General features: G+C 38.8%; 2 protein-coding genes across 5 annotated transcripts in view; one reads left to right on the top strand and one right to left on the bottom strand.

Moving 5' to 3' along the window:
• Positions 1-4,190, top strand: part of LOC137024508 (TBC1 domain family member 9B) — a 29,576-nt gene extending 25,386 nt beyond the window's left edge. For both annotated transcript variants that reach the window (XM_067392247.1, XM_067392163.1), the window contains 2 exons: positions 34-131; positions 1,128-4,190. In XM_067392247.1, the coding sequence (XP_067248348.1) occupies positions 34-131; positions 1,128-1,769 (740 nt within the window). In that variant the 3' untranslated portion in view covers positions 1,770-4,190. The remainder of the gene's footprint in view (positions 1-33; positions 132-1,127) is intronic.
• Positions 4,191-5,650: 1,460 nt separating this feature from the next.
• On the bottom strand, positions 5,651-26,957 carry zgc:152774 (uncharacterized protein LOC553526 homolog). Of its 3 annotated transcripts, none has more exons than XM_067391941.1 (17): positions 26,682-26,957; positions 26,517-26,589; positions 25,344-25,476; positions 25,011-25,231; positions 20,830-20,977; positions 19,357-19,513; positions 18,408-18,536; positions 18,075-18,194; positions 17,800-17,903; positions 16,418-16,594; positions 14,802-14,921; positions 14,034-14,111; positions 13,849-13,888; positions 12,225-12,391; positions 10,992-11,607; positions 6,917-7,182; positions 5,651-6,432 (listed from the first exon to the last, which is right to left on the bottom strand). In XM_067391941.1, exons 1-17 carry the CDS (start codon positions 26,721-26,723, stop codon positions 6,282-6,284), a joined length of 2,742 nt encoding a protein of 913 aa, XP_067248042.1. In that variant the 5' UTR covers positions 26,724-26,957; the 3' UTR covers positions 5,651-6,281. The 3 variants fall into 3 exon arrangements, with proteins under 3 accessions (XP_067248042.1, XP_067247952.1, XP_067248138.1); XM_067391851.1 differs by having other exon boundaries at positions 5,652-6,435; positions 26,682-26,955; XM_067392037.1 differs by lacking the exons at positions 25,011-25,231; positions 25,344-25,476; positions 26,517-26,589; positions 26,682-26,957 and adding an exon at positions 21,163-21,195 and having other exon boundaries at positions 5,652-6,435; positions 20,830-20,975.
• Positions 26,958-27,252: the final 295 nt, after the last annotated feature.

Here is a 27,252-nt window from a genome sequence, read left to right as displayed (position 1 = left end):
AGTGTCTCATTGCAGCTCATGTGTGTTTTTCAGAGGAAAAGCCAAAGGACTATAAGTACTATCTGAGAATGTGGGCCAAAGAAAAAGAGCCAAAGAAAGAGAGTATCAAAGATCTGCCGCGGATGAATCAGGTGACCAATATTCACTTAACATGTTTACATGAAGGCATGATTATTTACATTTGCATGTAAATGTAGCTATTGACACGTCAAATTTGATCATGAACGTGCAGTTGGGCTGTTTTCATACTTTGAGATGAAAAAGAAAAATATGTAAACACAAATATGGAGAAATTTATGCTATTATCCAGTTTAAAGACCTGTATAATAAGCTTTTTAATGTTTTTAGACCCAATGATATGTTAAATAACCGTTAGTAACCTTATTTTTCTTTTAAAGTGCCCATTTGATCTTATTTTAAATGTTTTGAAGTCTCCTACGAAATTAGGTTTAATTTTCTCATAATATCCATTGCAGCATCAGCTCTTTTCTCACAAGGTCTCAAATGTTCGATCAAGGATTCAGTCTCTGTAAGCCCCGCCTTTCTGAGAGCTGCTCTGATTGGTCAGATGGCCCAGTCTGTTGTAATTGGTCAGCTGCTTACAGCGCATGTCGGAAACCAAAGGCCCATTATCATATATGATTTTCAGCTCTTCCTCAGCACTTGATACACAGCGATACGCACAGTAACAATGGTGTCCGTTTTACCGTTTCAATCTCATCCTTTAGAAGAGCATCAAAGTGGATCTTTCAGTCTCAGCTACAACTATACACTTACGTTTGAGTGTGGGTCAAAGTGCAAATTTGTCACAAACCTACATAGGTGATGACCTACATGCATGATGACTCATTTCAGACAAAACATTTATCTGCACTTTGATCTTTGCAGACCTTTTACATTCACAAACGGCTATAAAAACACTACATGAAAGGTGATATCTGAAAAAGCACAATAGGGGGCACTTTAAATCATTTTAATAATTATATCTGACTATATCTGTTATTTACATTCACATCAAATCAGTATTAAAAGTAGCAACCTTGTACTGCAGTGTTTAACCAATTAAAATGGCCTTGACATGAACATGAGTGACTACAACACATTTTCATGTGTTCATACGTTTCCAGGAGCAGTTCATTGAGATGTGTAAGACTCTCTACAACATGTTCAGTGAAGATCCCATGGAGCAGGAGCTGTATCACGGCATCGCCACGGTGGCGAGTCTCCTGCTGCGCATCGGAGAAGTGGGCAAGAAATTCACCAACAACGGCGGAAGGAAAGCCGAGGCCCAGCTGCCCTCCACCATCGACGCTCTGCAGCCAGAGAGGGAGGACTCGTCCGGGGAGGGAGGATCAGGACAGTCCCTGGTCTCCAAGGCCCTGGCGGAGGCACAGCTAGAGACGCCACCTCCCACGGCGGCCGGCTCCGACGAAGACGCCAAAGACGACACATCCGTTTCGTCCTACTCCGTGGTGAGCGCCGGTTCGCTGCAGTGCGAGGACATCGCCGACGACACCGTGCTGATTGGCTGCATGAGCGGAGAGGGTGGCGACGGGGTGGATCGGAGGCGGGGCAGCGCACCGGATGCCGATTGGTCGATCACATTCGAGCAGGTTTTAGCGTCGTTCCTGACGGAAACATCGCTGGTTGACTACTTCGAGAAGAAACACGACATCCAGAGCAAAATAGCGGCGTGCAAATTGCTGAGAGCGGTGGAAAGACAGACCAGTTCATCAAGCGATCATGATTTCTCTCTGACCACACAATGATTACACTCATACAGACATGCATGAACACACAAACACACACATACAGATGCAAAACAAGCATATGTGTATGTATGTCCGGATGCTCTCTGTAGGAGTTTGATACTTCTGCGTCATAGTCTACAAATGATGTTTAAAAGAGGTTTTAGATGACCACGTTCCATCCTAGTGTCCCGTTTTGCTGGGTTTCATCATTTGAACGCGTGAACTTGCAGGTCTGGAATGGAGGATTATGGGATATGGCCCATACAAATCTAAATATCTATAGGAACTGTGTATGTTATACTGCTTCGGCTCATTATACAGATTAACGAATGAAACGCCACACTAAATATTTGATTTGCACACTCGTCTTGAGTCCCAGGTAGGAATGAGAGCGATTATCTCACACTAAAAGTGTACATCACTAATGCTTTCTTGCACGTGTGCTACAGCAGGATATATATCGATGTGTTTGGCGGTAAGAAGTGTCCTTTAGGTGATGAAGCGTCTGCCTCATAAAGGTCTGCTTTAACTCTTCAGATTCACTTTAACACCTCGGATGGAAACAGTTGTTCACTCTGCACTCAGCTTTGGTTCAAAGCCGTGTTTCTGTGTGTTAAAAATCAGATTTAGTGTTTCTAAGTAGGTCATTGCCTTGCTTAAAAGACTCTTACCGTTGGTTGAGGACAGCGTTGCTCATGTTTGTTGTGGTGTTGAGAGGATGTCGTCATTGTTCAGATGTTTATTTGCCAGAAGCTACACAAACATTACAGCGCTGACTCGTCCGAACCGTAATGATAGGTACAGTAAAAAAATGTAGCAGATTAATTTAGCACTATAATGGCCTTTACCATGTAAAGCAAGACTTGTTTCTTGTTTATTCGCCACAATATTTTCTGCTGTCAGGCCAAAGCAAGTACAATCATTGGGCTTCATTCATGAAAATCAAGCAGAGTGCATTTGTGTAAATCACTCGTAATTTGTATGCAAATTGTAACACTGAAATTAAAAAAACCTTAGTAAATTGGAATGCACAAAAACATTTATGCAACCATATCTGAGTAAACTGTTGCATAATGTTAAATGAAATTTGTAAAACAGTAAATTGATGCACTAAATTAAAATCATGTAAATTGTATTAAATAATTTTACAAGTCATTTTAAGGCATCCCGTGTTGAATTAAAAGAGAAAATTCAGTATGCTTTACATGATATTCATATTAAATTGTATTAAAATAAATTGATACATTGAATTTAGTTAAACCATTCTTATATAAATTATAGCATTAAATAAAATAAGTTGACAGATTTTGTTCCTCCATAAAAATTCTGTACAATCGTTCGTTGAACATTCCGTAAAATGGTTTACGACTGATTTACAGAAATTAGTTTTGCTTGTGTTTTATAACTAAAGCCCTGTTACATTTATTTTGGAAAATGCAGTAAAAGTTGCGAACTATATTTTCATTTCTTGTTCGCTATGCTTCCTTTTAATCAAATGAAGAACTCTATAACCTTTGGCCTGGATATTTCCAGAACTCTCAGCCATAGCATTATGTTCTAGAACTAGGTTCATGATTAAAAAAAACTTGCATTGAGATGAATCTAGAACCTGTTGTTTAAAGACAGACTTGTCCTTTTCATCCTGATCTCAAATCACATGACTGAAAGAATCTGGAAGCTTGCATTTAATCAGATGTAATCGAGCTTCTCAACCTGTAAATAGTCACATATCACGTTCTAATATCAGAAGTTTTAACGTCAGATCGTTTGCAGTGATCGTTCTTGTTTGTTTTCAGTCATGTATCGCTTTGCTTTTGTTTGTCCCGTTTCTATTCTATATTTGTGGTTTTTAACAATTGCTTTTGTACTTAGCGAATTAGCTTTAAATTAAGCCTGTTCAGCTCCATAACGAACAAATCCTGAAAGGCTTCAGTATTAATTTTGTTTAAAGAGCTTTAAAATATGAACATGATATCCAAATTCTGAAAACAAGATTCGAACCAATAGAAATGAGAGATTTTAAATCAATGAGGCATTAAAGTATATCAAATGTTTTTAAAATTGGATAATAGCTGCAGATGTAGGTGGTACGACCCATTTCCACATTTCCGTTATGAAACGCACTTTTGTCATTTACGGTAAATCTGAATGTGAATGAATCTCCCGTGACCTCTGTCTAACTGTGAAAATAACTCTGGCTTCACTTCACTGTGTTTCTAATTAACTATGTTAATTAATGCATAAACTAACACTGTTTCCACTTTCATCATTCATTTCGCAAAAGGAGTGAATTCTTGTTCTCTTGGTGGAGAGTTTCTCCTTCTATAAGCTTCTGTCTGTGACCTGCAGTTGTTATTATCTGATGTCCACTCAAGTTGTTTCAAAACTTACTGTCATTAAACCAGTATTGTGTAATATTATGTAATAAAAATCAAGTTATGGAAAGCCTGAGTGTATTTAGTGTTTTCATGCACATCCACTTAGTTAGCCCTACACTATTTAACTTTTCAGATCAAAACTGCATGCATTTTTCGGAAGAACATTGTTTTGGTTGTGCTTCGGCTTTGCGTGGCTGGATGAATATGGTTTGCAGTACCTGTGTTTAGATGTTCCCAAATGGGACCCTAAGCTCTTGTGATCTTCCTCTGAGTCCACACTTTTGTGGCGTAATGCTGCTTTGACTGTCGGGCAGAAGTCTCGGCAAAACTGTACATCGAGGGCGCGTATCGGGCACTCGCAAGCACCCTTCTGAAACCTAAAATAACAAATGGGACACCCTATGGTCTTGTGGACTTAATGGACATGCGGCCATTGGAAGTCCAAAAAACCACAAGTGCACATGAATTATGCCATTTGGGACAGGGCCACTGTAGCTATACCCATTAATGGGCACGGTACTTCCTTGAAAAAAAATTCCAGCACAGTGCTATTACAACCATAATGAAATGAACCTTCATAATAGATCATGCTTTACAATGAACTCTGTTCGAGAGCTACATATGAAAGTTTGTTAAATACCTTACTCACCTGTTGAGTAATAAAAACGCCATCTCTGCGTCGCTTTTACAATGTTTCAAATCCCTCAGTTCTCACCATCTCTGAAAAGCCAAACCAATGTTGATTCTTGTTTTATTACAAGCTCTGTTGCGTTTGTTTTTGCCAGGAGATTCCTTGGAATTTGGAGATTTAGCTGCTCCATGTCATCCTTTCTCGCTCTTTGTGACAACTATCCTCTGCCACTCCCACATGTCAAAGTAGCCGGAGCAACTTTTCTATTTACGGATATGAGGCATGCATGAACGAATGATGAGTGTATGCAATTTCCTGTGAAAACCATCCCGTTAGGTCTAAAGTATAAACACTTCTAATAGGCTTACCGTAGTGAAAACACGTTTTGGAAGAAGGATTGATGATGTATTGACTAATTTTGAACAAAAAAAGTTACATTGTGTACCTTTAACTTGATTTGTCAAAAAGCGCATTATTGCATATTCTTCGACAGGGCGACAAACATTGTAATCATAGCCATGATCAATGTTGGGGAAAGTTACTTTTAAAAGTAATGCATTACAATTTTGTTAGTTACTTTTTATGGAAAGTAATTATGATGTTACTTTTGTGTTACTTTTTCTCATCTGGGTTGGGCTGTTTGTTTGTTTGTTTTTATAACAACAAAAAGTTCTATTTTTGGCAAAATGTAAAGGCCCTTTCACACCAAAAGTGAATAAGACTCGGGCTGATATTTTTGTTGTAAATTTAAAAGTAATGCATTACTTTACTAGTTACTTGAAAAAAGTAATCTGATTATGTAACTTGTAATGCATTACACCCAACACTGACTGCAAGAAATGTGCCAAGAAACCTCTTACAAAACAACACTTTTATTATTTAATGAACAAAAGTGACATAGCTGAAAGTTCAAATAAAAAACGTGGTTTATTATCAGTTTGCAAAATTAGACCATCAGGTTACAAAATTTAAAAAACTTTTATAGAAAATAATAATACTAACAAATGTTTGTATTAAAAGCTGTTAAAGAACAGCAGGTTTAAATATGTACAGGCAAAAAGTAGCATGCACATGCATGCGTTTGAGCGTTGAAAGAGGCAGTGAATTGTGTGTGTGAAACCTCAAGCGTTTGTGACATGATTGTGAAAGTACTTTGACTTGCTGCACTAAAGAGACAGCTTGCATGCAAAAAGCAAGTTATATGAATGTCATGCATTAAATATCAGGGCTCATACACCTGTGCATATTGTTGCAAAGCATCTATATAAATTCATCAGCTTTCAGAATAATTATATGAACGTGTTTGTGTGTGAAATGTAGCTTTAACCTGCCATATAACTTATTTTTTAAAGAGAACTTTTAATGCTGTGTTTTTGCATGCACCAATGCTGCTGTGACCTTTCGTCTTAAATCTGTCTTTCAAACTTCTGCCTTCTGTTTGGCTTCAGATGAATGTTATTCTCTGATCCGATACGCTTGTCGTCTGTTATAAGGCAGCCGTCTGTAATCATGCTTGAAGGATCACAGGTTGTTGGCCTGTATGATCTGATGTAGGATGCTGTCTACATCAATCGTGTCGTAGCTGATTCCCTGCATATCCAGGTTTGGTAGGATTGAGGACAGTAACGCAACCACATTCCGACGGATGGACCGCAGCCTCTCCAACGTCACACTGCTGTCAGGGAGCAACGACAGACAGATGTTCATATACATAAAAAATACACAAGTTTGGGGTCGGTACGATTTTTAATGTTTAACGTCTATTACGCTCACCAAGGCTGCATTTATTTGATGGGAAAAATACAATAAAACCAATTTAAAATAGCTGTTTTCTATGCAAATATATAGTAAAATATAATTCCTGTGATCAAAGCTGAATCAGCATCATTACTCCAGTCAGTGTCACATGATCCTTCAGAAATAATATGCTGATTTACTCAAGACACATTTCTGATTATTATCAATGTTGAAAACAGTTGTGCTGCTTCATATTTTTGTGGAAACCATGATACATTTTATTTCAGGATTCTTTGATGCATCATTGCTAAATAATATATATGATACGGAATTTGTGAATATATAACATATATATGGTCAGAAAAAAATGAAGAATACAATCAAAGTTTTAAAGTGATTTTGTAATCAGACATACACACCTGTTGTAAGTGTGGTTGGGTGTGTTGGTGCTCTGGTCTCTCCTCTCTTGTGTGTCTCTCTCTGTTTGTCTCACTCGGTTCAGCAGTTGGTCTCTCTCTGTTCTCAGCTCAGTCAGATCAGTTAACAGCGCCTGGTTCTCACTCTGGAGTTTGGCTACTGTCTTACTCCAGTAGAGCTCGTCTCTAGGACTCGTTTCTGCCTCCTGCTGGATTGGGGATGAACTGCTCTGCTGCGCAGGAGGCCTGTTTTCCTGTTCTTCTGATTTCTACAGATTGAAGGTATTTAAGGTTTAGTTCACTTCAGAATTCAAATTTCCTGATAATTTACGGTAACGCTTTAGATTACAGCCCGGAAAGTACTGCGTAATTACAACGAATTTACAGCATAACTTTCAATAATTATAGTGTAACTATACAGTAAGTATGTGTAAGTATAGGGGAACAATATGTGAAGTATTGGGAATAAAGGGGTAACAACCAGGAAAATAACAAATTATTTATACTTTAAATATTTTATATCTAAGGGGTACTTATGACATATAAGTAAGGGGTACGTATGACATTACGGGCCGTAAATTAAAGTGGAGCTTGTTACCCTCTTATTACATGTAGTTACAGGGTAAGTATGACATTACGGGCCGTAAATTAAAGTGGTGCTTGTTACCCTCTTATTTCATGTAGTTACAGGGTAAGTAATTAATAAAATGCAAACAATCTGATATCACTGACTCCGAAACCTTTATTTGAAAAACAACTTTATTAAAAACAGGTCTACAACACTTATTATTCATTTTTTTAAATCAACTTTTCATTTCAAACTCTAAAGTCCTGACAGAAAGTAACAAGTTTTGTCCTTTTTTTGGTTGTTGTTGTTTCTCGCTTGGCTTCCTCCTGCTGTTGTTTCTCAGCTGATGAATCTTAAGAAGGAATCTCATTGCTGTTCTGTATTATAAGAAAATACAGTACACCCCGAAATTTTCTCATGGTTTAGGCTATTCATCTTTTCGCTTCCGACCAGCTGTCACCAGCGCCTGCATGAGAGTCGACTTCGCGTTCGACGAAGCAACGTGAAGCTTTCATGACGTTCTCGCGGGAGATTCATGTGAAACTCGCGCGAGAACTGCCGTCTCTGTTATTCTGTCTTGTTTGTTTCTCATTCTCATTATCTGCTATTCTGTGTATTTTGTTGTGAGCATTACTAAAATAATAATAATGAAAAAAAAAAAAAAAACTGACGGCATCCAACATCTGCGTGAGTTTCTCGGCATGCCTACGTCACGCTTCAAGTTACGTCAAGCATAAACTCTCAACCCTCGCATGCACGCGCAAGGAGACAGTTGGTCGAAAGTTTTAAAAATATTCAAATATTTGGTATTTTTCTTACAAATACGTATCGTTTCACTTCAGAAGACATCAATTCATCCATTAGGGTCGTATGGATTACTATAGTTATTGCTGTTTGTGCTGTTTGATGCTTCGACTTTTAGGAACACGTGAGTTTGCATTATAAAGCGTTCCCAGATGATTTATTTTTTTCCTAAAATCCTTTTTGTGTTCATCTTAAGAAGGAAAGTCGTATACATCTCAGATGGCATGAGGGTAAAAGATGAGTAAACGGTGAGCACATTTCCGGGTGTTCTGTATTTTTTAAATACAGAATAGCAAATGGGATTCCCTCTTAAGATTCATCAGTGGAAAGAAAGAAGAAGAGGAACAAGAGGAGGAAGAAGCTAAGCAAGAGAAACGAATAAGAAGTGTTGCAACTTTAAATCTGTTTTGAAATAAGTTGTTTTTCAAATAAAGTTTTCCAAGTGATATGACTGTTTGCGTTTTTATTTTTTTATTTTTATTAATTACTTACCCTGTAACTACATGAAACAAGAGGGTAACAAGCTCCACTTTAATTTACGGCCCGCAATGTCATATTTACCCTGTAACTACATGAAATAAGAGGGTAACAAGCTCCACTTTAATTTACGGCCCGTAATGTCATAAGTACCCCTTAGTTATAAAATATTAAAAGTATGAATAATTTGTTATTTTTCCCGGTTATTACCCCTTTATTCCCAATACTTCACATATTGTTCCCCTATACTTACACATACTTACTGTATAGTTACACTATAATTATTGAACGTTACAATTACACAGTACTTTCCGGGCTGTAATCTAAAGTGTTACCTAATTTACTCACCCCCATGTCATTCAAGATGTTTATGTCTTTCTTTCTTCAATCGAAAAGAAATGAAGGTTTTTGAGGAAAACATTCCAGGATTTTTCTCCATATAGTGGATTTCAACAGGGTACAACTGGTCCAAATGTCAGTTTCAGTGCAGCTTCAAAGAGCTCTACATGATCCCAGACGAGGAATAAGAGTCTTATCTAGAGAAACCATCGGTCATCAAAAAAAATAAAAATTATATACTTTTTAACTACAAATGATCATCTTGCACTGCTCTGTGATGCGGCGCGCATTATGTAATTATGTTGGAAAGGTCACGCGTGAGGTAGGCGTTAGTACCGCGGTAGGGTGAAAAACTCTTGACTGAAACGACCTTTGAAAATTGTAAAGGCCGTTAGTCTTTGCAGTAGACACTTGCTCGGTACTTCCGCCTACGTCACGCGTGACCTTTGCAACGTGATTACGTAATGCGTGGCGCATCACAGAGCAGTGCAAAACCAGCATTTGTGGTTAAAAAGTATATAATTTTTAATTTTTTTTAGAAAATGACCGATAATTTCTCTAGATAAGACTCTTATTCCTCGTCTGGGATCATGTAGAGCTCTTTGAAGCTGCACTGAAACTGACATTTGGACCAGTTGTACCCTGTTGAAATCCACTATATGGAGAAAAATCCTGGAATGTTTTCCTCAAAAACCTTCATTTCTTTTTGATTGAAGAAAGAAAGACATAAACATCTTGGATGACATGGGGTTGAGTAAATTTGGGAAATTTTAATTCTGATATGAACTAATCCTTTAACTTTATCCACATACATACATGTAAATCGATATATACTATATAGCAAATCTCAACTGCCTGATTTCTCCACATTATCGCCCTGCTCTTTATTATAAAGTTGGATACATATACATCTGCATACATGCACTTGTTTAGGCTGGTAAAAGGTTTATAAAAACTTCTCATTCCTAATCAAGACTATATTTTTGAAGCACTGCAAAATCAAACTTATTGAATTTGCATCGACAATTGTGCCAATATAATCTAATTTATTTTCTACATTAAAGTTTTTTATTTTTTAACTGCACTTCATTCTTAATATTTTTAATATTAATACCTCATTCTTAATATTTTTTTTTCATTTCCGTAACTTATGTATCATTACCGCAACAGGTGATAATTTAATGTTTATTTTAAAAAAAAATTGGAAAAATAGTAGTTTGCTTTTAAATGCATGTGCAGAATCTAAAAAATCTGTTTTTTAAGGTTTGCCACATCACTTTGAAAATATGACGTTTCAATAAAATGATACAAATATTTGGTTGTAAATGGCGGCAGATGTTGTGGTAATGAGAAAAATCAGTCAAAATCAAATAAAAATGTTAATTTAAAAATATATATTATTTCAGAGTTTCAAGTAACTGTGCATGACTGTTAATAATCAATTTTTAAAGCTTTCCTAACGTTATTGGCATTTTCAGACTGTTGCGGTAATGACATATTTAAAGATTTGTTTTGGAAAAATATGTTAAAAAAACATAGTTTTCAGTATATATTTTAAAATGAATGATCACAAACACTTAAGACCTTGCTCTGAATGTTTAAAAAAGGAAATTTGTTGATGCAAACATTTTTACATTTTTCATGTTTAAAAACTTTTCCATGTTTGAAACTAAGATTTTGTAAGAATCACCCATATAGTAAATCTCAATTGCTTGATCATCATCGCAAAATTTAACTATATTATCATCCAACTCTAATCTGTTAATGCAACAAGGCATGAAGATAATAAGACATAAACATTAACATCATGATTTTCTGCTTTGAAACGGTGAAAATTGCTATATAAATAAATTTGACTTGTTTTTAAACTCAAACACATTTTAATTTTACCTGACAAGCAGAAAGTTCCTCTGTTGACACTGGGTTCAATCTTTCGGCATTTTGTTCACATGACACTGAACTTCCATTTTGCGTAAGTCGCTCCTCAACCGTGGTGAAATCAGAAGGCCCGCTCCCTTCTGCCTCTGTTACCATGGCAACCTCCGGCTCACGAATGCCAAGGATTCTTTTTAACCGTTTCGCTTCCCGCTCCAGCTGAGCGAGTCTCTGAGCGAGAGCGGTGCGGTCTGAGCCGTCCGTCGGTAACGGAGACACGGGCTGAAATCCCGACCGGCTGAGAGGAGTGACGACCACCGTCTGAGCCATGGTCATGGAGGTGTGTGGCGAGAGCGGGTGAGGCGGGATCCTCGGCTGATCTTTGGCCATCTGTGGCCCCTGAGACGTCTGGGGCTCTACGGGGCCCTCGAGCACAGCGGCCTCGGGCTCAATGCTCTCCTCCTGAGCCGCCGCATCCACCGCTGGTGATGTGTCGGTGTTTGTCTCTGAAACTTCATGCGTTTTGTCTGTTGTTTCTGTCTCTCCCTCAGATGGGACGTCTGGAGATCCAGCATGGTTTGGAGATTGATTGCCCTTTTCAGTGTGTGAACATGCATCTTTCCTTTTTTTTCTAAAAAAATAAGTTAGTAAAAAGTCAGATAAACCAAGACGCCATGATGCCATGGAAGCCAAAATATGATGATTCCCTTTCTGGGATCCAATAAATTATAAAATAAGCTTTATAATTCCATGTATAAAGACCCACTTATACTGTAAGAAAGATAAAGAATATTTTAAATATGTGTAAAATATTATCTGCAAAATATTTACTTTTTAATAAGTTATAAAGAGTATTTAGTTACATTTAATAAGTTAATCACTATCTTTTATCTACCCACCATCATTAAATCTGGTATATTTTAACTTTTATTTATTTTTATATTTTTTAAACTTTTTTACAGTTTTTCTCTTGAATAATAATGCAAAATTATACATAAGTATTTATTTAATTATTTTAAGAACATTTTTAAATGTGTTTCTCAGAGTTGTGTATATATAGTTCAACTTCATTTTTAATTAAATTAAATTTAACTTCATTTAATTTAATTTAAATCACATGCCCTTGAGTACTAATGCACTGACTGAGCATTTGCATCTGTACTAGCTTCCGTCCTAAAGATGAGCGACGGTCAAAGAGATTCTTGCTTATCAAACACCACTAGTGCATGGAAATGTCTGAGTTCAGACCTCGGGGAGGGTGAAGAATCTTCCTCTTCTGTGGCAGTGACTTGGACTCCATCCTCATCTGTATCCTGTGTATCTGTCGTCATGACAACGGTGACCTCATCCTGTTTGCTCACTGATGTAGGTTCAGATAGTCCTCTACAGAGAAGTTGCACTGGGCTTTTAGTCATCTACAACACACACACACACACATACACACACTTAATATAGTCTGAAGTGAGAGCAATGTGTCAAAACCAAAATAAGAAGTGGAGTTTCACATTAATGTAGATAATTTCTATAAATGCCTCTGTAAAGAACTGCAGCCATGAGAACCAACTACTAGAACACAGTTTCTTATTTCTTAATTAATGCAGCTCTTCTTTTTTTATATAGTAATAGGGTGGTTTATAGATGCATTATGTATTATAAACACTATAATTTATATAGTGCTGTCAAATTGATTAATCACGATTAATCATATCTAACATCAGTTTGTAAATATATATGTGTGTGTGTATAGATAGATATACCCAGATCAGGCATAACATTATGACCACCTTCTTAATATTGTACACCCCTGAAGGTGTGCTGTGGTATCTGCACCAAGATGTTAGCAGCAGATCCTTTAAGTCCGGTAAGTTGTGAGGTGGATCCTCCATGGATCGGACTTGTTTGCTCAGCACATCCCACAGATGCTCCATTGGATTGAGATCTGGGGAATTTGGAGGTCAAGTCAACACCTCAAACTCGTTGTTGTGCTCCTCAAACCATTCCTGAACCATTTCTGCTTTAAGGCAGGAGCATTATCCTGCTGAAAGAGGCCACAGACACCAGGGAATACCGTTTCCATGAAAGGCTGTACAATGCTTAGGTAGGTGGTATGTGTCAAAGTAACATCCACATGGATGACAGGACCCAAGGTTTCCCAGCAGAACATTGCCCAAAGCATCACACTGCCTCCGCCGGCTTGCCTTTTTCCCATAGTGCATCCTGGTGTCATGTGATTCCCAGGTAAGCGATGCACACGCACCCGGCCATCCACGTGATTCATCAGACCAGGTGATGAAGAGATAATCAGTGTTATTCACTTCACCTGTCAGTGGTCATAATATTAAGCCTGATCGGTGTATATACACACACACACACACACACACACACACACACACACACACACATATATATAGCCTATATTTTCAAACTTTTATGTTAGGTGCGATCAATCGCAATTAATCAATTTGACAGCACTAATCTATCTATCTATCTGAAAAAAAAAAAACAGATAATATATTTTATATATTGATTTATTTGACCAGACTGCAGTTAAACTGTAAATTATGGGATGCTTGGCAAACTACAGTTTCAAAGTACTGCAGTTTCCTGATACTGACACACACACAGTTTGTTTGCATAGGCAAAGCTCTCACATTCATGCGCACACAAATTATTTGTCATGTCTGTCATATGCAAAAGAAGATGGCCACACACGACCTACAGAAAACATTTATACAGACCAAACACACACACTGAGTCAACAAGCCCACAGAGACTGTGATCACACCCTGACACTCGTGAGAAGTCAGAAACCAAAGTTCCTGTCCTTAGAAATGAGTACTTCCTCATCTGAAACAGAAATAGAGGTGAATACCTCCATAGATCTTCCTCTTCTCTTGATTGAGGCATTTTCCCTGCGCAGAAGAAAACAGACAGCAGTTTAAACACACACAGACACACACATTGACAGTATTGTGTTCAATCATACTCTAATTTCAGCATGTGAATGTGGAACCACACCATTAGTGTAAAGCTTAGAGATATTTATACTGTCTTAACTGTTTTTTGAATGTTTTTTCATAGCTGGGTGATCTGACATCAGCATTCTCGTCCGTATCCTCCGGTAACAAACAGCTCCTGAACAACAAAAACCCAAGAATAAATAAGACACGCTTTGGAATATAATATTATTGTGCGGTTTAGGGCATACTATGCTGTATACACTACTGTTCAAAAGTTTGGGGTCTGTTATTTTTTAAAATTATTTTATTGAAATTGATATTTATTCAGCGAGGATTCGTCAAATTGATCAAAAGTGACAGTAAAGACATTTATAATGTTGAAAAAGATTTCTGTTTCAGATGAATGCTGTTCTTTTGAACTTCTTACTCATCAAAGAATCCTGGGGAACTTCTTTACTGTGTTTCAAAAATAGTACGCTAAACATAGATGTGCACATGATGTCATAGCGTTGCATGTTAATTCAGCAAGCAGTTACCAAAGCCCAGTTACCTCTGAAACAAATGTTACGTTTTTTCCTTAAAGTTTTGTCAGTTTAATCAGTTAAGTCATGATAGAGATAAAAAGCAATGCATATAATACTTCCAGTTCATTTGTCACATGTCAGGTCGAGAGCATTGCATTGTGGGATACACTATTTCATTCACACAGTGTGCTCTGGTTGAATGCAGGATCATCCGGGACGGGTACTTCATGCTTATTGTGCACGGACAGTGAATTTGCTTATTGCAAACAGTAAACATAGTGAAAATAAAGCATGTGTAGCATAATAGTGTTCCGTTCGGAATCATATGGGCACAGACTCACCGTAAGCGTGGGATCGGGTGCATGCAGCATCTGAACGGATCAGGAACGCTTCCAGCGAACAGGTGAGTGGTGATTCCTCTCCATTTCAAACACTCCTCGCACTGAATCCATGTCACATCCCTTATGATAGGAGAAAGCCATTAATACACCAGCTGTTCAGAGTTTGTTCTCTGGAGATATTTCAGTCATGAAAGAGCTTGACGGCAGCAGGTTTGTTCATATGTTGATGCATTTTTAGTTGAAACAGAAAGTTGGGGCTTGTCCCTTTTAAGAAAAGCCACTAGCCTTTAGTTCAGCCTTGATTTATTGCTTGTCAAAGGCAGGTAGAGCTGCAGGAATTACATATTTTTATAGCCAAAAACCAAAAACGAGTTGCATTTTAGCACAATCAGCTCCATCATCCTGTTTTTTTGAATGGTTTTTGGTTAAATAGCTGAAATAAGGCCTGTGGTGAACACAAGCTTAAGATAATTTCATGTTTTAATCATCGACATAAAATACATTCGTAATACTGAAAAAAAAGGAGTTTTGAAAAACTTTCTCTGAAAAAAAACATAGTGAACATTCAGGAAACTTTACATTTTATAATTTTGCAAATATTATGGAAATGTTACTTTGTAATATTATCTGAACGTTCCGAAAATTTCAGGAAAAATGCTCCATGAACAATGTATAAGTAACGTTTTTGTGCAAACGTTATTAAAGACCAAATAACTTTGAGCAAACGTTCTATTAACGTTACTGTTCGTAACTTTGAGAGAACCTTGGCAGAATGTTCTAAGAACATTATTAAAGATAACCTTGAGCAAACGTTCTATTAACGTTACTGGAATGTTTGTTCATAACTTTGAGAGAACCTTGCCAGAACGTTCTGAGAACGTTCCCTGTCAGATGGGCTGGTCCAGCACCAGCTCTAAGCAGATTGGGCCAACATGGAATTCATGCTGGTTTATGTTCGATTTTTCAGCAGGGAAGGGAACCAGGGTGATGCAAACGTCTGGGTTGGCCTACAAAAATACGTCATCACTGCAGCACTCTATTCACAGAGGGTTTTGCTGAAGAAAACTGTTTTTCCTTTGATGGTGTTTGAAAACTATTCTTGTATTCTGATTAGGTCTTTGCAAGAATCATCTAAACTGCAATGCTGACAAAACAAAACAGCAATCATGGGAACCTTAATGCAAATGTGTGATCAATCATGTGTATCCAATTGTTTTAGCTGTTGCATGATTTATTCTCAGACTTCACAGATGTACTGCTGCTATAAACCACGCTATTGTTTTAGCCGTGTGATTAACAGTTTCACATTTCTCAGCACCGCCCACCTGCATTTAACAGCTTGACTCGACCTCTGCCATCACAAGACATCACACTTTTTTCTGTGAGTTTTTTCTGTGATGCATGTATGTGCAAGGTTTGTGGTCTAACAGACAAATAGTCAGTTTTTAGTAAGCTAAGTTGCACCATCTCTCATTTTTTACCCACAAACCCACGGTTCAGCGAGGCCGGTGCTATTCCGGCCATCTGACTGACAGATGGCTGAACTTTCAGTAGCAGAGCAAAGCAGGTATGAGAAAACTGTAGTGTGAAAAGTTTTGGAGGAAAAAAAATCATACACTTCTTCTTCTTCCTCCTCCTCCTCTTCCTCTTCATCATCCTCTTCCTCTGTTTCCTCAGTATCACCTTCTTTGCTTTTTCTCTCTAAGGCTTGAAACTCTCTCTCTTTGGCTTTCTTTTCCTTCTTTTCACGCCAGTAGTCATTCAGTTTGAGACCAAGAGCAGCTAGTGTAAGTCTATGAGAAAAGCAGGTGAAAAAGCGCAGTTAAAAATGGAAATGATTAATACCAAAATGCAATTAAATACATGTACATCATTTGTAAGTCGCTTTGGATAAAAGCGTCTGCTAAATGACTAAATGTAAATGTAAATGTACATGTATTAAATATATGTATACATTTAATATAAATGTATGTACAATTAGTGCTGTCAAATCGATTAATCACGATGAATCGCATCTAACATAAGTTTGAGTATATATGTATATACACACACGTGAGTACCTGTGTGTGTGTGTGTGTGTGTGTATGTATGTGCATATATATACACACACACACACACACACACACACACACACACACACACACACACACACACACACACATATATATTTATAAACTTTTATGTTAGATGCGATTAATCACGATTAATCGATTTGACAGACATAGTATATATATATATACAATTAAAGATATTTTACATGAAATTATAATATACATTTTAAATATTTTATATTTTTAAAATATTTTCATTTTATTTTTCATATAACATTAAAAGTTGATCAGAATATATCGGTTGCATATATATATATATATATATATATATATATATATATACACATTTAAAAATATTTTATTTTAAATATATATTATTTTTATATTTTACTTTTAATAATTTAAAGTTGATCACAACATATCTGTTGCATATATATTATAAATATTTTAAATGAAATATATATTATTTTTAAAATATTTTTATTGTATTTTATTTTTTATATTTTAAAGATGATCACAACATATTTGTTGCATATATATATATATATATATATATATATATATATAACAATTAAAATATTTTATATTAAATATATATATACATTTTTTAATATTTTATAGTTGATCACAACATACCTGTTGCATATATATTATAAATATTTTATATGAAATTAAATAAAATTATACTTTTTATAAAACAAAAAAACAAAAAAAAAACAAGAATGTAAAAACATTTCTTTTACTTATATTGTTAACTTGATCAGTTTTTCTTGATCAGTTTGATCAGTTTTTGGAATCTCAGATGTACAATAAAATAATCTCTCTGAAGCAGCAGATTTGAATGATATGAGAATGTCAGTCTGGCATTCAAATCAGGAGCTATCCGAGCCGGCCGGTGCTGGTGTAGTGTCGCATGTGAAAGTTTGTGGAAAGCTGCTGAAATGCACCTGTACTCTTTGGTGTATTCAAAATCCTGCTTGTTATGAGCAGGCTTGAGGAAGTTACACTCTATCACTCCGATGACCCCGACCCCTGACCTTTGACCTGATGACTTAAAGGAGAGAGACAGGAAGTGGTGAGTCACAGTGATACTTCCACCAAATTGCCAGTTAATGTTTTAAAAATCTGTTGAAGGTTTTCTGCACTGGTTTTTTGTACAATAAATAATTAATAATACAATTTAAATGTATAAGTTTTTTGTGCAGATTAATGATTCCAGTACCTTGATTTGGCAGCCAACTTTCTCATGGGCCTTTATCAGTCTGTTTTTATGGTACATCATAATTCCATAGTGCTCCTTGTTTTTCCGGTTGAATCCAAAAGTTATTTTCACTCTCTCATTCTGAGCGGTAGCATTTAAAGAAAACTTTAATGTCCAAATGAGCTGGACTGGGGAATGATGGGAAAAGACATAACAAATAAATCCAAACTAAAACAACATTCCCAACGGTATTTCCATTTTCAGTTGATTTTCATAACCTGCTTTGGATGTAAAACACAGAAACAGGTTTTAAGGGAACTTTAACTTCCGGTTTTGAGGGAAGTGTAAGGATACAATGAATTGGGGTTTATAGACGTCGTTCTCAATCATGGACAGACTCTTGGCAACCAGCTTAGTCTGAACTTTCTTCTGTCTCAAAATGATCTGAATCCTGGGCTTCAGGTAAAGTATACTGAGATATGCCTGCAGCGACAGAGAGAGGAAATATATTTGTGTTAATGTTTGTTTAAATCTTGTCTGCATTGATCTTAAAGGGCTCATATCAAACTGTCCTTGAACTTTTGAGATAAAACATATTCAAAAGTTCCTCAAAAAAATAGCATTTATAGAAAACAAGCTGCAAAAACGATTTCTCGTTCTGAATAGGGTTGGGCCGATAGACAATGCCATCGTCCATCGCCGACATCATGATGTTAAACCTGCATCGTGATTCCCCCAACCAAAAAATCCCAAATGAATTATATGCAACTACATGTTTTACACTAAACCACGACATTCAAATGGTGCACCGTGGTCCGCATCTGGACCCCGGCATGTTTGCATCCGGATCGCCAATGAAAAAATCCTATTGGGTTTTTGCAGAGGGAACCAGGGTCAGCCTACAAAAAGCCTACATTATCACTGCAGCCCTCTATAAGAAGAAAAGGACTGCAAGTTCATTTCGCATGTGAAGACAGTATTTACATTTGTGGAAAATATTTTGTACCTCAGATAAAAAAAGTAACTCATAATAATAGTCTATGATTTGAATATTGCAGTTCTGGCTGTTTCACTGTTTCACATTTCTGCACCAAAAAGTTACTTTACAGTCTCAAAGTTCACACTGTGACACTGTACAAACATTCTCTCAGCTCCACCTAAAATTTACACACACACACACACACACACACACACACACACACACACACACACACACACATTTGCATTCACACTGTAAAACAACCACAGGCCATAAATATCAGGAAGTTTCTCGCTCTGTTGGCCGTCCCTCTCTCTCACTCACTCTGAGAGAAAACTCCATCTCGGGAACGCTGTTACTTTCTCTGCGCTGCCTGTAATCTCTCCTCCATTTTCCCTGCATCTCCTCCGACCGGATCTCCGGCAGACGGATGTCCTCCACATCGGTGTCAAAGTCAAACTCTGGCTTTCCATCTTTATTTCTGTCAGATAAAATGATGAAGATTAGATTTCCAGATTAGACTTCCATCATCATACTCCTTCGTTGCTAATTTCAAAATGTAATTTTAGAGGAAGAAACAGAGGCTTGAGCCATTTATACCAGACTAATGTGGTTATTAATGCAGGTTTTAGAGAGAGTGTGTGTGTGTGTGTGTGTGAATTATCTGTGTCTCTCGACAGTGTTCGGCAGCAGAGTCTCTACTAATAGAAACTGTTAGTTTATCTGCTTCAAGAACAGCGCATTACCTCGCTAGTGAGAAATGTCATGTAGATTTTACGTTGATAAACTATTTTACTGATCAAATCATCAGAGCAGCGCTGATGACACGTTTCTGCGCGAGTGTGTGAAAGAGAATATGTGCTTTCCGTACATAATGAAATGTTATTTTGTGGCAAAAAACATGAAACTAATTTGTCGTTTTTACCCTATTGTTTACTATGTTAATTTGCTTGGTCAGTGTCGTTGTGGGTTTTGGTTTTTTGCTGTTGTATTCTGTAAGGACCTTTGAAATAACTGAAATCATTTGGCGATGTGATATGGAACTCTAATGCGGTCAAAACCTGCATGGAACTACATTAGCCGTGCTTTTCCCTGAAAATCATTGCACACCTTAAGAACGTTCGTCAACCAATCAGATTCAGCCCTTTCTTAGTTTACCAGAATTCGATAAATCATGCTTGAATGTTGCGTTTAATCTAGCAAGGAAGGTGTCTAATAAACATTGGTTCTAGTCTTCTGTGCATGTCTCCTCTTCTCTAGCTTGCTTTCTAATCTAGTTATCAGAATATTGTTGGTTATATAAGAATATTGTTGGCTCTTCGACAAATGACTTTTGTTCCTCTTTTGTAAGTAGTTTTGGTTTAAAGCATCTGCTAAATGAAACATCTAACACCTTCAAATCAAACAACAGCAATCAGTAAATACAGTGAAAAACTATAAAAGATAAAAGCTACTAAATTTGCATCAATAAAATAAAAATCAACACAAATTTATGATTATGCAACGGGCAGTTGCGTTTCTGATTGCTTAAATATGCTGTTTGCTAGAGTTGAGAGAATTGTATGCTTTTGGGTGATTAAAATAACTTTGTTAAACTAAGCAGTTCAGGGTTATATTCAAAACAAACACAAATCAGGAGTCAGTGCACTCGCCTGTGCGCAACATTCAAATCACATGCAAACTAATGATGAGACTGAACATAATGGTTCTTCTGTCTGCATTTACTCTTTAACATTGTCATCTTTATCACTACGACTGACCGCTTCCTTGCAACTAGTTTAGAACTGTGCCACAGACCTGCGGATGTTCCAGATGAGTATCTTGGTTCCTTTCTTGCCCTGTATGGAGTCCAGCTGCTCTTGTAACTCAGACTCGCTCTGGAAGAGAGAATATTTCAGGATGGCTCTCAGACTCGCCTCCGAATCCTCGGTTACCACCAGCGTCTGTGAGAAGGGAGTTAAGGGTGATGCTTTGTGCTACTGAGGATGGAGATGAACAGTCTGTAAGAATAGAGTACAAACAGCACACATGCATCCAAAACAAATCCATGCATCTTATTTTTTTTTTTTAGAATTGCAAACTGTGTTTAAAGGGTTAGCTCACCCCAAAATTCTGTCATTTATTACTCACCCTCATGTCGTTCGACATCCGTGAGACCTTTGCTCATCTTCAGAACACAAATTAAGATATTTTTGATGAAGTCTGAGAGGTTTCTCTCTCTCCATAGAGATCCGAGACAACTTCCACTCCAAGGTTCAGAAAGGTCCTAAAAAAATCATTAAAGTTCTCCATGTGGCTCCAGCGGCTTACGCAAACATAATTTACCACTTTATTAACAAAATAATATTATCCACAGTGCGTTCATGTGAGAACTGACATTGTATTATTGACAAACTGATATTATTGACTAACTGACAAAATATTATTATCGTTGTGATGCTCTCGTGAACACTTGTGCATGTGCGTTGAGTTGATGCACGAGTCTGAACACGACACGCATGCGTTGTGAAGCTCTCGTGAACACTTGTGCATGTGCGTTGAGTTGATGCACGAGTCTGGAAACGACACGCATGCGTTGTGAAGCTCTCGTGAACACTTGTGCATGTGCGTTGAGATGATGCACGAGTCTGAACACGACACGCATGCGTCGTGAAGCTCTCGTGAACACTTGTGCATGTGCGTTGAGTTGATGCACGAGTCTGAACACGACACGCATGCGTCGTGAAGCTCTCGTGAACACTCGTGCATGTGCGTTAAGTTGATGCACAAGTCTGAACACGACATGCATGCGTCGTGAAGCTCTCATGAACACTTGTGCATGTGCGTTGAGTTGATGCACGAGTCTGGAAACGACACGCATGCGTCGTGAAGCTCTCGTGAACACTTGTGCATGTGCGTTGAGTTGATGCACGAGTCTGGAAACGACACGCATGCGTCGTGAAGCTCTCGTGAACACTCGTGCATGTGCGTTAAGTTGATGCACAAGTCTGAACACGACACGCATGCGTCGTGAAGCTCTCGTGAACACTTGTGCATGTGCGTTAAGTTGATGCACAAGTCTGAACACGACACGCATGCGTCGTGAAGCTCTCGTGAACACTCGTGCATGTGCGTTAAGTTGATGCACAAGTCTGAACACGACATGCATGCGTCGTGAAGCTCTCATGAACACTTGTGCATGTGCGTTGAGTTGATGCACGAGTCTGGAAACGACACGCATGCGTCGTGAAGCTCTCGTGAACACTTGTGCATGTGCGTTGAGTTGATGCACGAGTCTGGAAACGACACGCATGCGTCTTGAAGCTCTCGTGAACACTTGTGCATGTGCGTTGAGATGATGCACGAGTCTGGAAACGACACGCATGCGTCGTGAAGCTCTCGTGAACACTTGTGCATGTGCGTTGAGTTGATGCACGAGTCTGGAAACGACACGCATGCGTCGTGAAGCTCTCGTGAACACTTGTGCATGTGCGTTGAGTTGATGCACGAGTCTGGAAACGACACGCATGCGTCTTGAAGCTCTCGTGAACACTTGTGCATGTGCGTTGAGATGATGCACGAGTCTGAACACGACACGCATGCGTCGTGAAGCTCTCGTGAACACTTGTGCATGTGCGTTGAGTTGATGCACGAGTCTGAACACGACACGCATGCGTCGTGAAGCTCTCGTGAACACTTGTGCATGTGCGTTGAGTTGATGCATAAGTCTGAACACGACACGCATGCGTCTTGAAGCTCTCGTGAACACTTGTGCATGTGCGTTGAGTTGATGCACGAGTCTGAACACGACACGCATGCGTCGTGAAGCTCTCGTGAACACTTGTGCATGTGCGTTGAGTTGATGCACGAGTCTGAACACGACACGCATGCGTCGTGAAGCTCTCGTGAACACTTGTGCATGTGCGTTGAGTTGATGCACGAGTCTGAACACGACACGCATGCGTCGTGAAGCTCTCGTGAACACTTGTGCATGTGCGTTGAGTTGATGCATAAGTCTGAACACGACACGCATGCGTCTTGAAGCTCTCGTGAACACTTGTGCAAGTGCATTGATGCACGAGTCTGAACACGACACGCATGCGTCTTGAAGTTCTTGTGAACACTCGTGCATGTGCGTTGAGTTGATGCACGAGTCTGAACACGACATGCATGCGTCGTGAAGCTCTCGTGAACACTTGTGCATGTGCGTTTAGTTGATGCACGAGTCTGAACACGACACGCATGCGTCTTGAAGTTCTTGTGAACACTCGTGCATGTGCGTTGAGTTGATGCACAAGTCTGAACACGACATGCATGCGTCGTGAAGCTCTCGTGAACACTTGTGCATGTGCGTTGAGTTGATGCACGAGTCTGGAAACGACACGCATGCGTCGTGAAGCTCTCGTGAACACTTGTGCATGTGCGTTGAGTTGATGCACGAGTCTGGAAACGACACGCATGCGTCGTGAAGCTCTCGTGAACACTTGTGCATGTGCGTTTAGTTGATGCACGAGTCTGAACACGACACGCATGCGTCGTGAAGCTCTCGTGAACACTTGTGCATGTGCGTTGAGTTGATGCACGAGTCTGAACACGACACGCATGCGTCTTGAAGTTCTTGTGAACACTCGTGCATGTGCGTTGAGTTGATGCACAAGTCTGAACACGACATGCATGCGTCGTGAAGCTCTCGTGAACACTCGTGCATGTGCGTTGAGATGATGCACAAGTCTGAACACGACACGCATGCGTCGTGAAGCTCTCGTGAACACTTGTGCATGTGCGTTGAGTTGATGCACGAGTCTGGAAACGACACGCATGCGTCGTGAAGCTCTCGTGAACACTTGTGCATGTGCGTTTAGTTGATGCACGAGTCTGAACACGACACGCATGCGTCGTGAAGCACTCGTGAACACTTGTGCATGTGCTTTGAGATGATGCACGAGTCTGAACACGACACGCATGCGTCGTGAAGCTCTCGTGAACACTTGTGCATGTGCGTTGAGTTGATGCACGAGTCTGAACACGACACGCATGCGTCGTGAAGCTCTCGTGAACACTTGTGCATGTGCGTTGAGTTGATGCACGAGTCTGAACACGACACGCATGCGTCTTGAAGCTCTCGTGAACACTTGTGCATGTGCGTTGAGTTGATGCACGAGTCTGAACACGACACGCATGCGTCTTGAAGCTCTCGTGAACACTTGTGCATGTGCGTTGAGTTGATGCACGAGTCTGAACACGACACGCATGCGTCTTGAAGCTCTCGTGAACACTTGTGCATGTGCGTTGAGTTGATGCACGAGTCTGAACACGACACGCATGCGTCTTGAAGCTCTCGTGAACACTTGTGCATGTGCGTTGAGTTGATGCACGAGTCTGAACACGACACGCATGCGTCGTGAAGCTCTCGTGAACACTTGTGCATGTGCGTTGAGTTGATGCACGAGTCTGAACACGACACGCATGCGTCGTGAAGCTCTCGTGAACACTTGTGCATGTGCGTTGAGTTGATGCACGAGTCTGAACACGACACGCATGCGTCTTGAAGCTCTCGTGAACACTTGTGCATGTGCATTGAGTTGATGCACAATTGTTCTTGAAGCTCTTGTGAGCGCACACTGCAGATCAATATATTTGTAAGTAAAGTGATAAATTATGTTTTTTAGTGCAAACAAAACACTCCCATCACTTCATAAAATTGAATTTAAGCCACTGGAGTACTTTAATGATGTCATTCCTACCTTTCTGGATCTTGGAGTGGTAGTTCCATTGAATCTCTATGGAGAGACAGAAACCTCTCAGACTTCATCAAAAAGATCTTAATTTGTGTTCTGAAGATGAACGAAGGTCTTACGGATGCGGAACGACACGAGGGTGAGTAATTAATGACAGAATTTTCATTTTTGGGTGAACTAACCCTTTAATTGGTTGAATTTTGTGCTGGGAGATCCATTCTGAATTACATAAATGAGTATTTCTGCTGAACAGAAGGATATTGGTCTGTTGGTTGAACGGGGCGATGGGTACGATCACAGCCTGAGCTTTAATAGCCTGTAAGAAGCTTTGGGACAGCATGCCTACGCTCTGACAGCCGCCGTTCTTGGTGAAGATCAGAGCGTCGCGGCCCAGACGCATCGAGCCTGACTTAAATCCATTTCCGTACACGCCGATGGGCTGATGGCTGCTTTTACCAGAGCCTTTCTCTGTGAACCCAAAACTGAAAAGAGAAAGAAAGATTCACCATTACCACCCTGAAAAATGCTTACAAAATGAATCGCTGAACAAGATGCATGATTTGAGGCGTCATTGGTGTGGCTGTTTTCACGCACCTGAGCATTTTGTGCAGTTTGTTGGGCGTCATTCCACTACCATTGTCCATAAAACTGAGGCACAGCTGTTCTCTGAGCGTCACGACATCTATCCAGATGTTCTTGGCTGTGACGCCCGGGTCAGATGCATTATCTACGTTGAGAATTTGGATTATTCAAATCATTTGAGAAAAATGTATACTGAAATGCACAACGTGTGCTTTACTTTTTTCTTTCGCAATGCAATTTGCCATAAAAATCACTTTCCTTTTTTTTCTCTTAAACTGCAAGCAGTTGCAAAATTGCAGAACTCTAAATTTAACTAATAGTCTACAAGCCAAAACCAGACACACAAGCCGTTTAACAGGATGTAGACAAGAAACTGCACACGTATTCAGACGGATTTAGTTAAACCTCATATCTTGATTATTAAGTGATCAAAGACAAGCACATTTAGAAATGTTTCCACCATCATCTCCATGTTGTGAACGCCAGTTTCCTGTCTCTAACGGTACTGAGATCTGATCCTGAAAGTGTCGCATATTTCCATCAGCCTTTACCATAAACCATCTATCTATCATAACAGAGAAACCACAGGTGTAGTTCATCACATTAACTGTCATTAACGTGTCTCACAACACAGAGTGACTACACTACATCTATTGTTTCAGCAAACCCAAAAGACTTCTGCTGTGTTTGTAAAGTGTGCTAGCTCGTGCATCTTTATTTACATTAATGCAACTTGCTTTAATATCTTAATGCATTAGATGCATTTATAGAAACGGGCTTACAGGATTACGTATAAGTTGATGCATTCGCTGAGACACGAGCCCAAGATTTTAGTTTTGCTTTACAGCAACAGAAATGATTTTGTCATCAAATGCAATGACATCCAGACATGTTTAAGTGTCCTACGCAACCAGTGTACATGTGATACTACAATCCAAAACGTAACATTACCGCGCAAAATGCATGATGTGGTTCTAACATCACGCCATTAATGACGATTAAAGCATCTTTCTTTGATTACAAACTCCATCATGCGAGCTGCAACAGGTGCGAAAAGGTCTATCCAGTGTTGTGCGCGTTTATTGTCAATGAGATTTGGCGGAAGTTTAAACCGAAAGTATCACTGTCTCCTTACAAAACGGAGTTTTTCCTTCGGACACGTAAATGCATTTGTGTTTTGCTCACCGATGAGTTCAGCGACCGCACTGAAGGGCCATGTGTGACTGGTGGAGTTGCTCTCCAGGTACGACGGGCTCATCTATAAAAACAACATTACGCAATATAACAATCGTTAAGTACATGGTAGTGCGTGAGAAAATACTTTTAGAGAAGATAAGAAAGAGTACACACAGAGCTCAGCCGGATCCCGTGTTCGCTCAGTCTCGCCATCATGAGGGTGAAAACACACGTCAGATGAGAAGAGATGCAGATGGTTCATTCTTCATCCGTGCAGCTCGAGCGCTTCCTCATTCAGTGTCTCTGTGTGTGTGTGTGTGTGTGTGTGTGTGTGAGTGTGTGTGAGAGGTGACACTCCCATCCAGAGCTGCACAGAGCACAGCTTCATCTACAAAGGGGGGTTTTCTTTTAAGAGATGATGTTTCCTCTATGTTAACAAGATCATAATGGATATTCAAATTTTTTATCATATAATTATTGTTTTGGAATTATATATTAATATATATATATATATATATATATATATATATATATATATATATATATATATATATATATATATATATAAAACATTTATTTCATTATCATTGGGTAATCTGATAAAACATGTTTATCACACAAATAAAACAAAATTTATTTAGATGTTTATAGTTATATTGTACTTACTCAAATAAGTACTGAGTAATAGTAATTATCTATATTATACTTTAGTTATGGTTAGGGTTTGGTTTAAGGGTTAGTTACT

This window comes from Chanodichthys erythropterus, chromosome 1 (assembly GCF_024489055.1).
Source record: "Chanodichthys erythropterus isolate Z2021 chromosome 1, ASM2448905v1, whole genome shotgun sequence".
NCBI classification, from domain to species: Eukaryota; Metazoa; Chordata; class Actinopteri; order Cypriniformes; family Xenocyprididae; genus Chanodichthys; species Chanodichthys erythropterus.
Note: the sequence above shows the minus strand (reverse complement) of the source record. Positions and strands in the feature narration are given on the sequence as shown.

Excerpts from the sequence above, each read along its gene's own strand:
- zgc:152774 (XM_067391851.1), bottom strand. The coding sequence starts at position 26,723 with ATGATGGCGAGACTGAGCGAACACGGGATCCGGCTGAGCTCT. Across the intron at positions 17,904-18,074 it reads AAGTTGGCTGCCAAATCAAG|TCATCAGGTCAAAGGTCAGG; the intron begins GTACTGGAATCA and ends CTCTCCTTTAAG. Across the intron at positions 11,608-12,224 it reads GATTCTTCACCCTCCCCGAG|AAAAAAAAGGAAAGATGCAT; the intron begins GTCTGAACTCAG and ends TTATTTTTTTAG.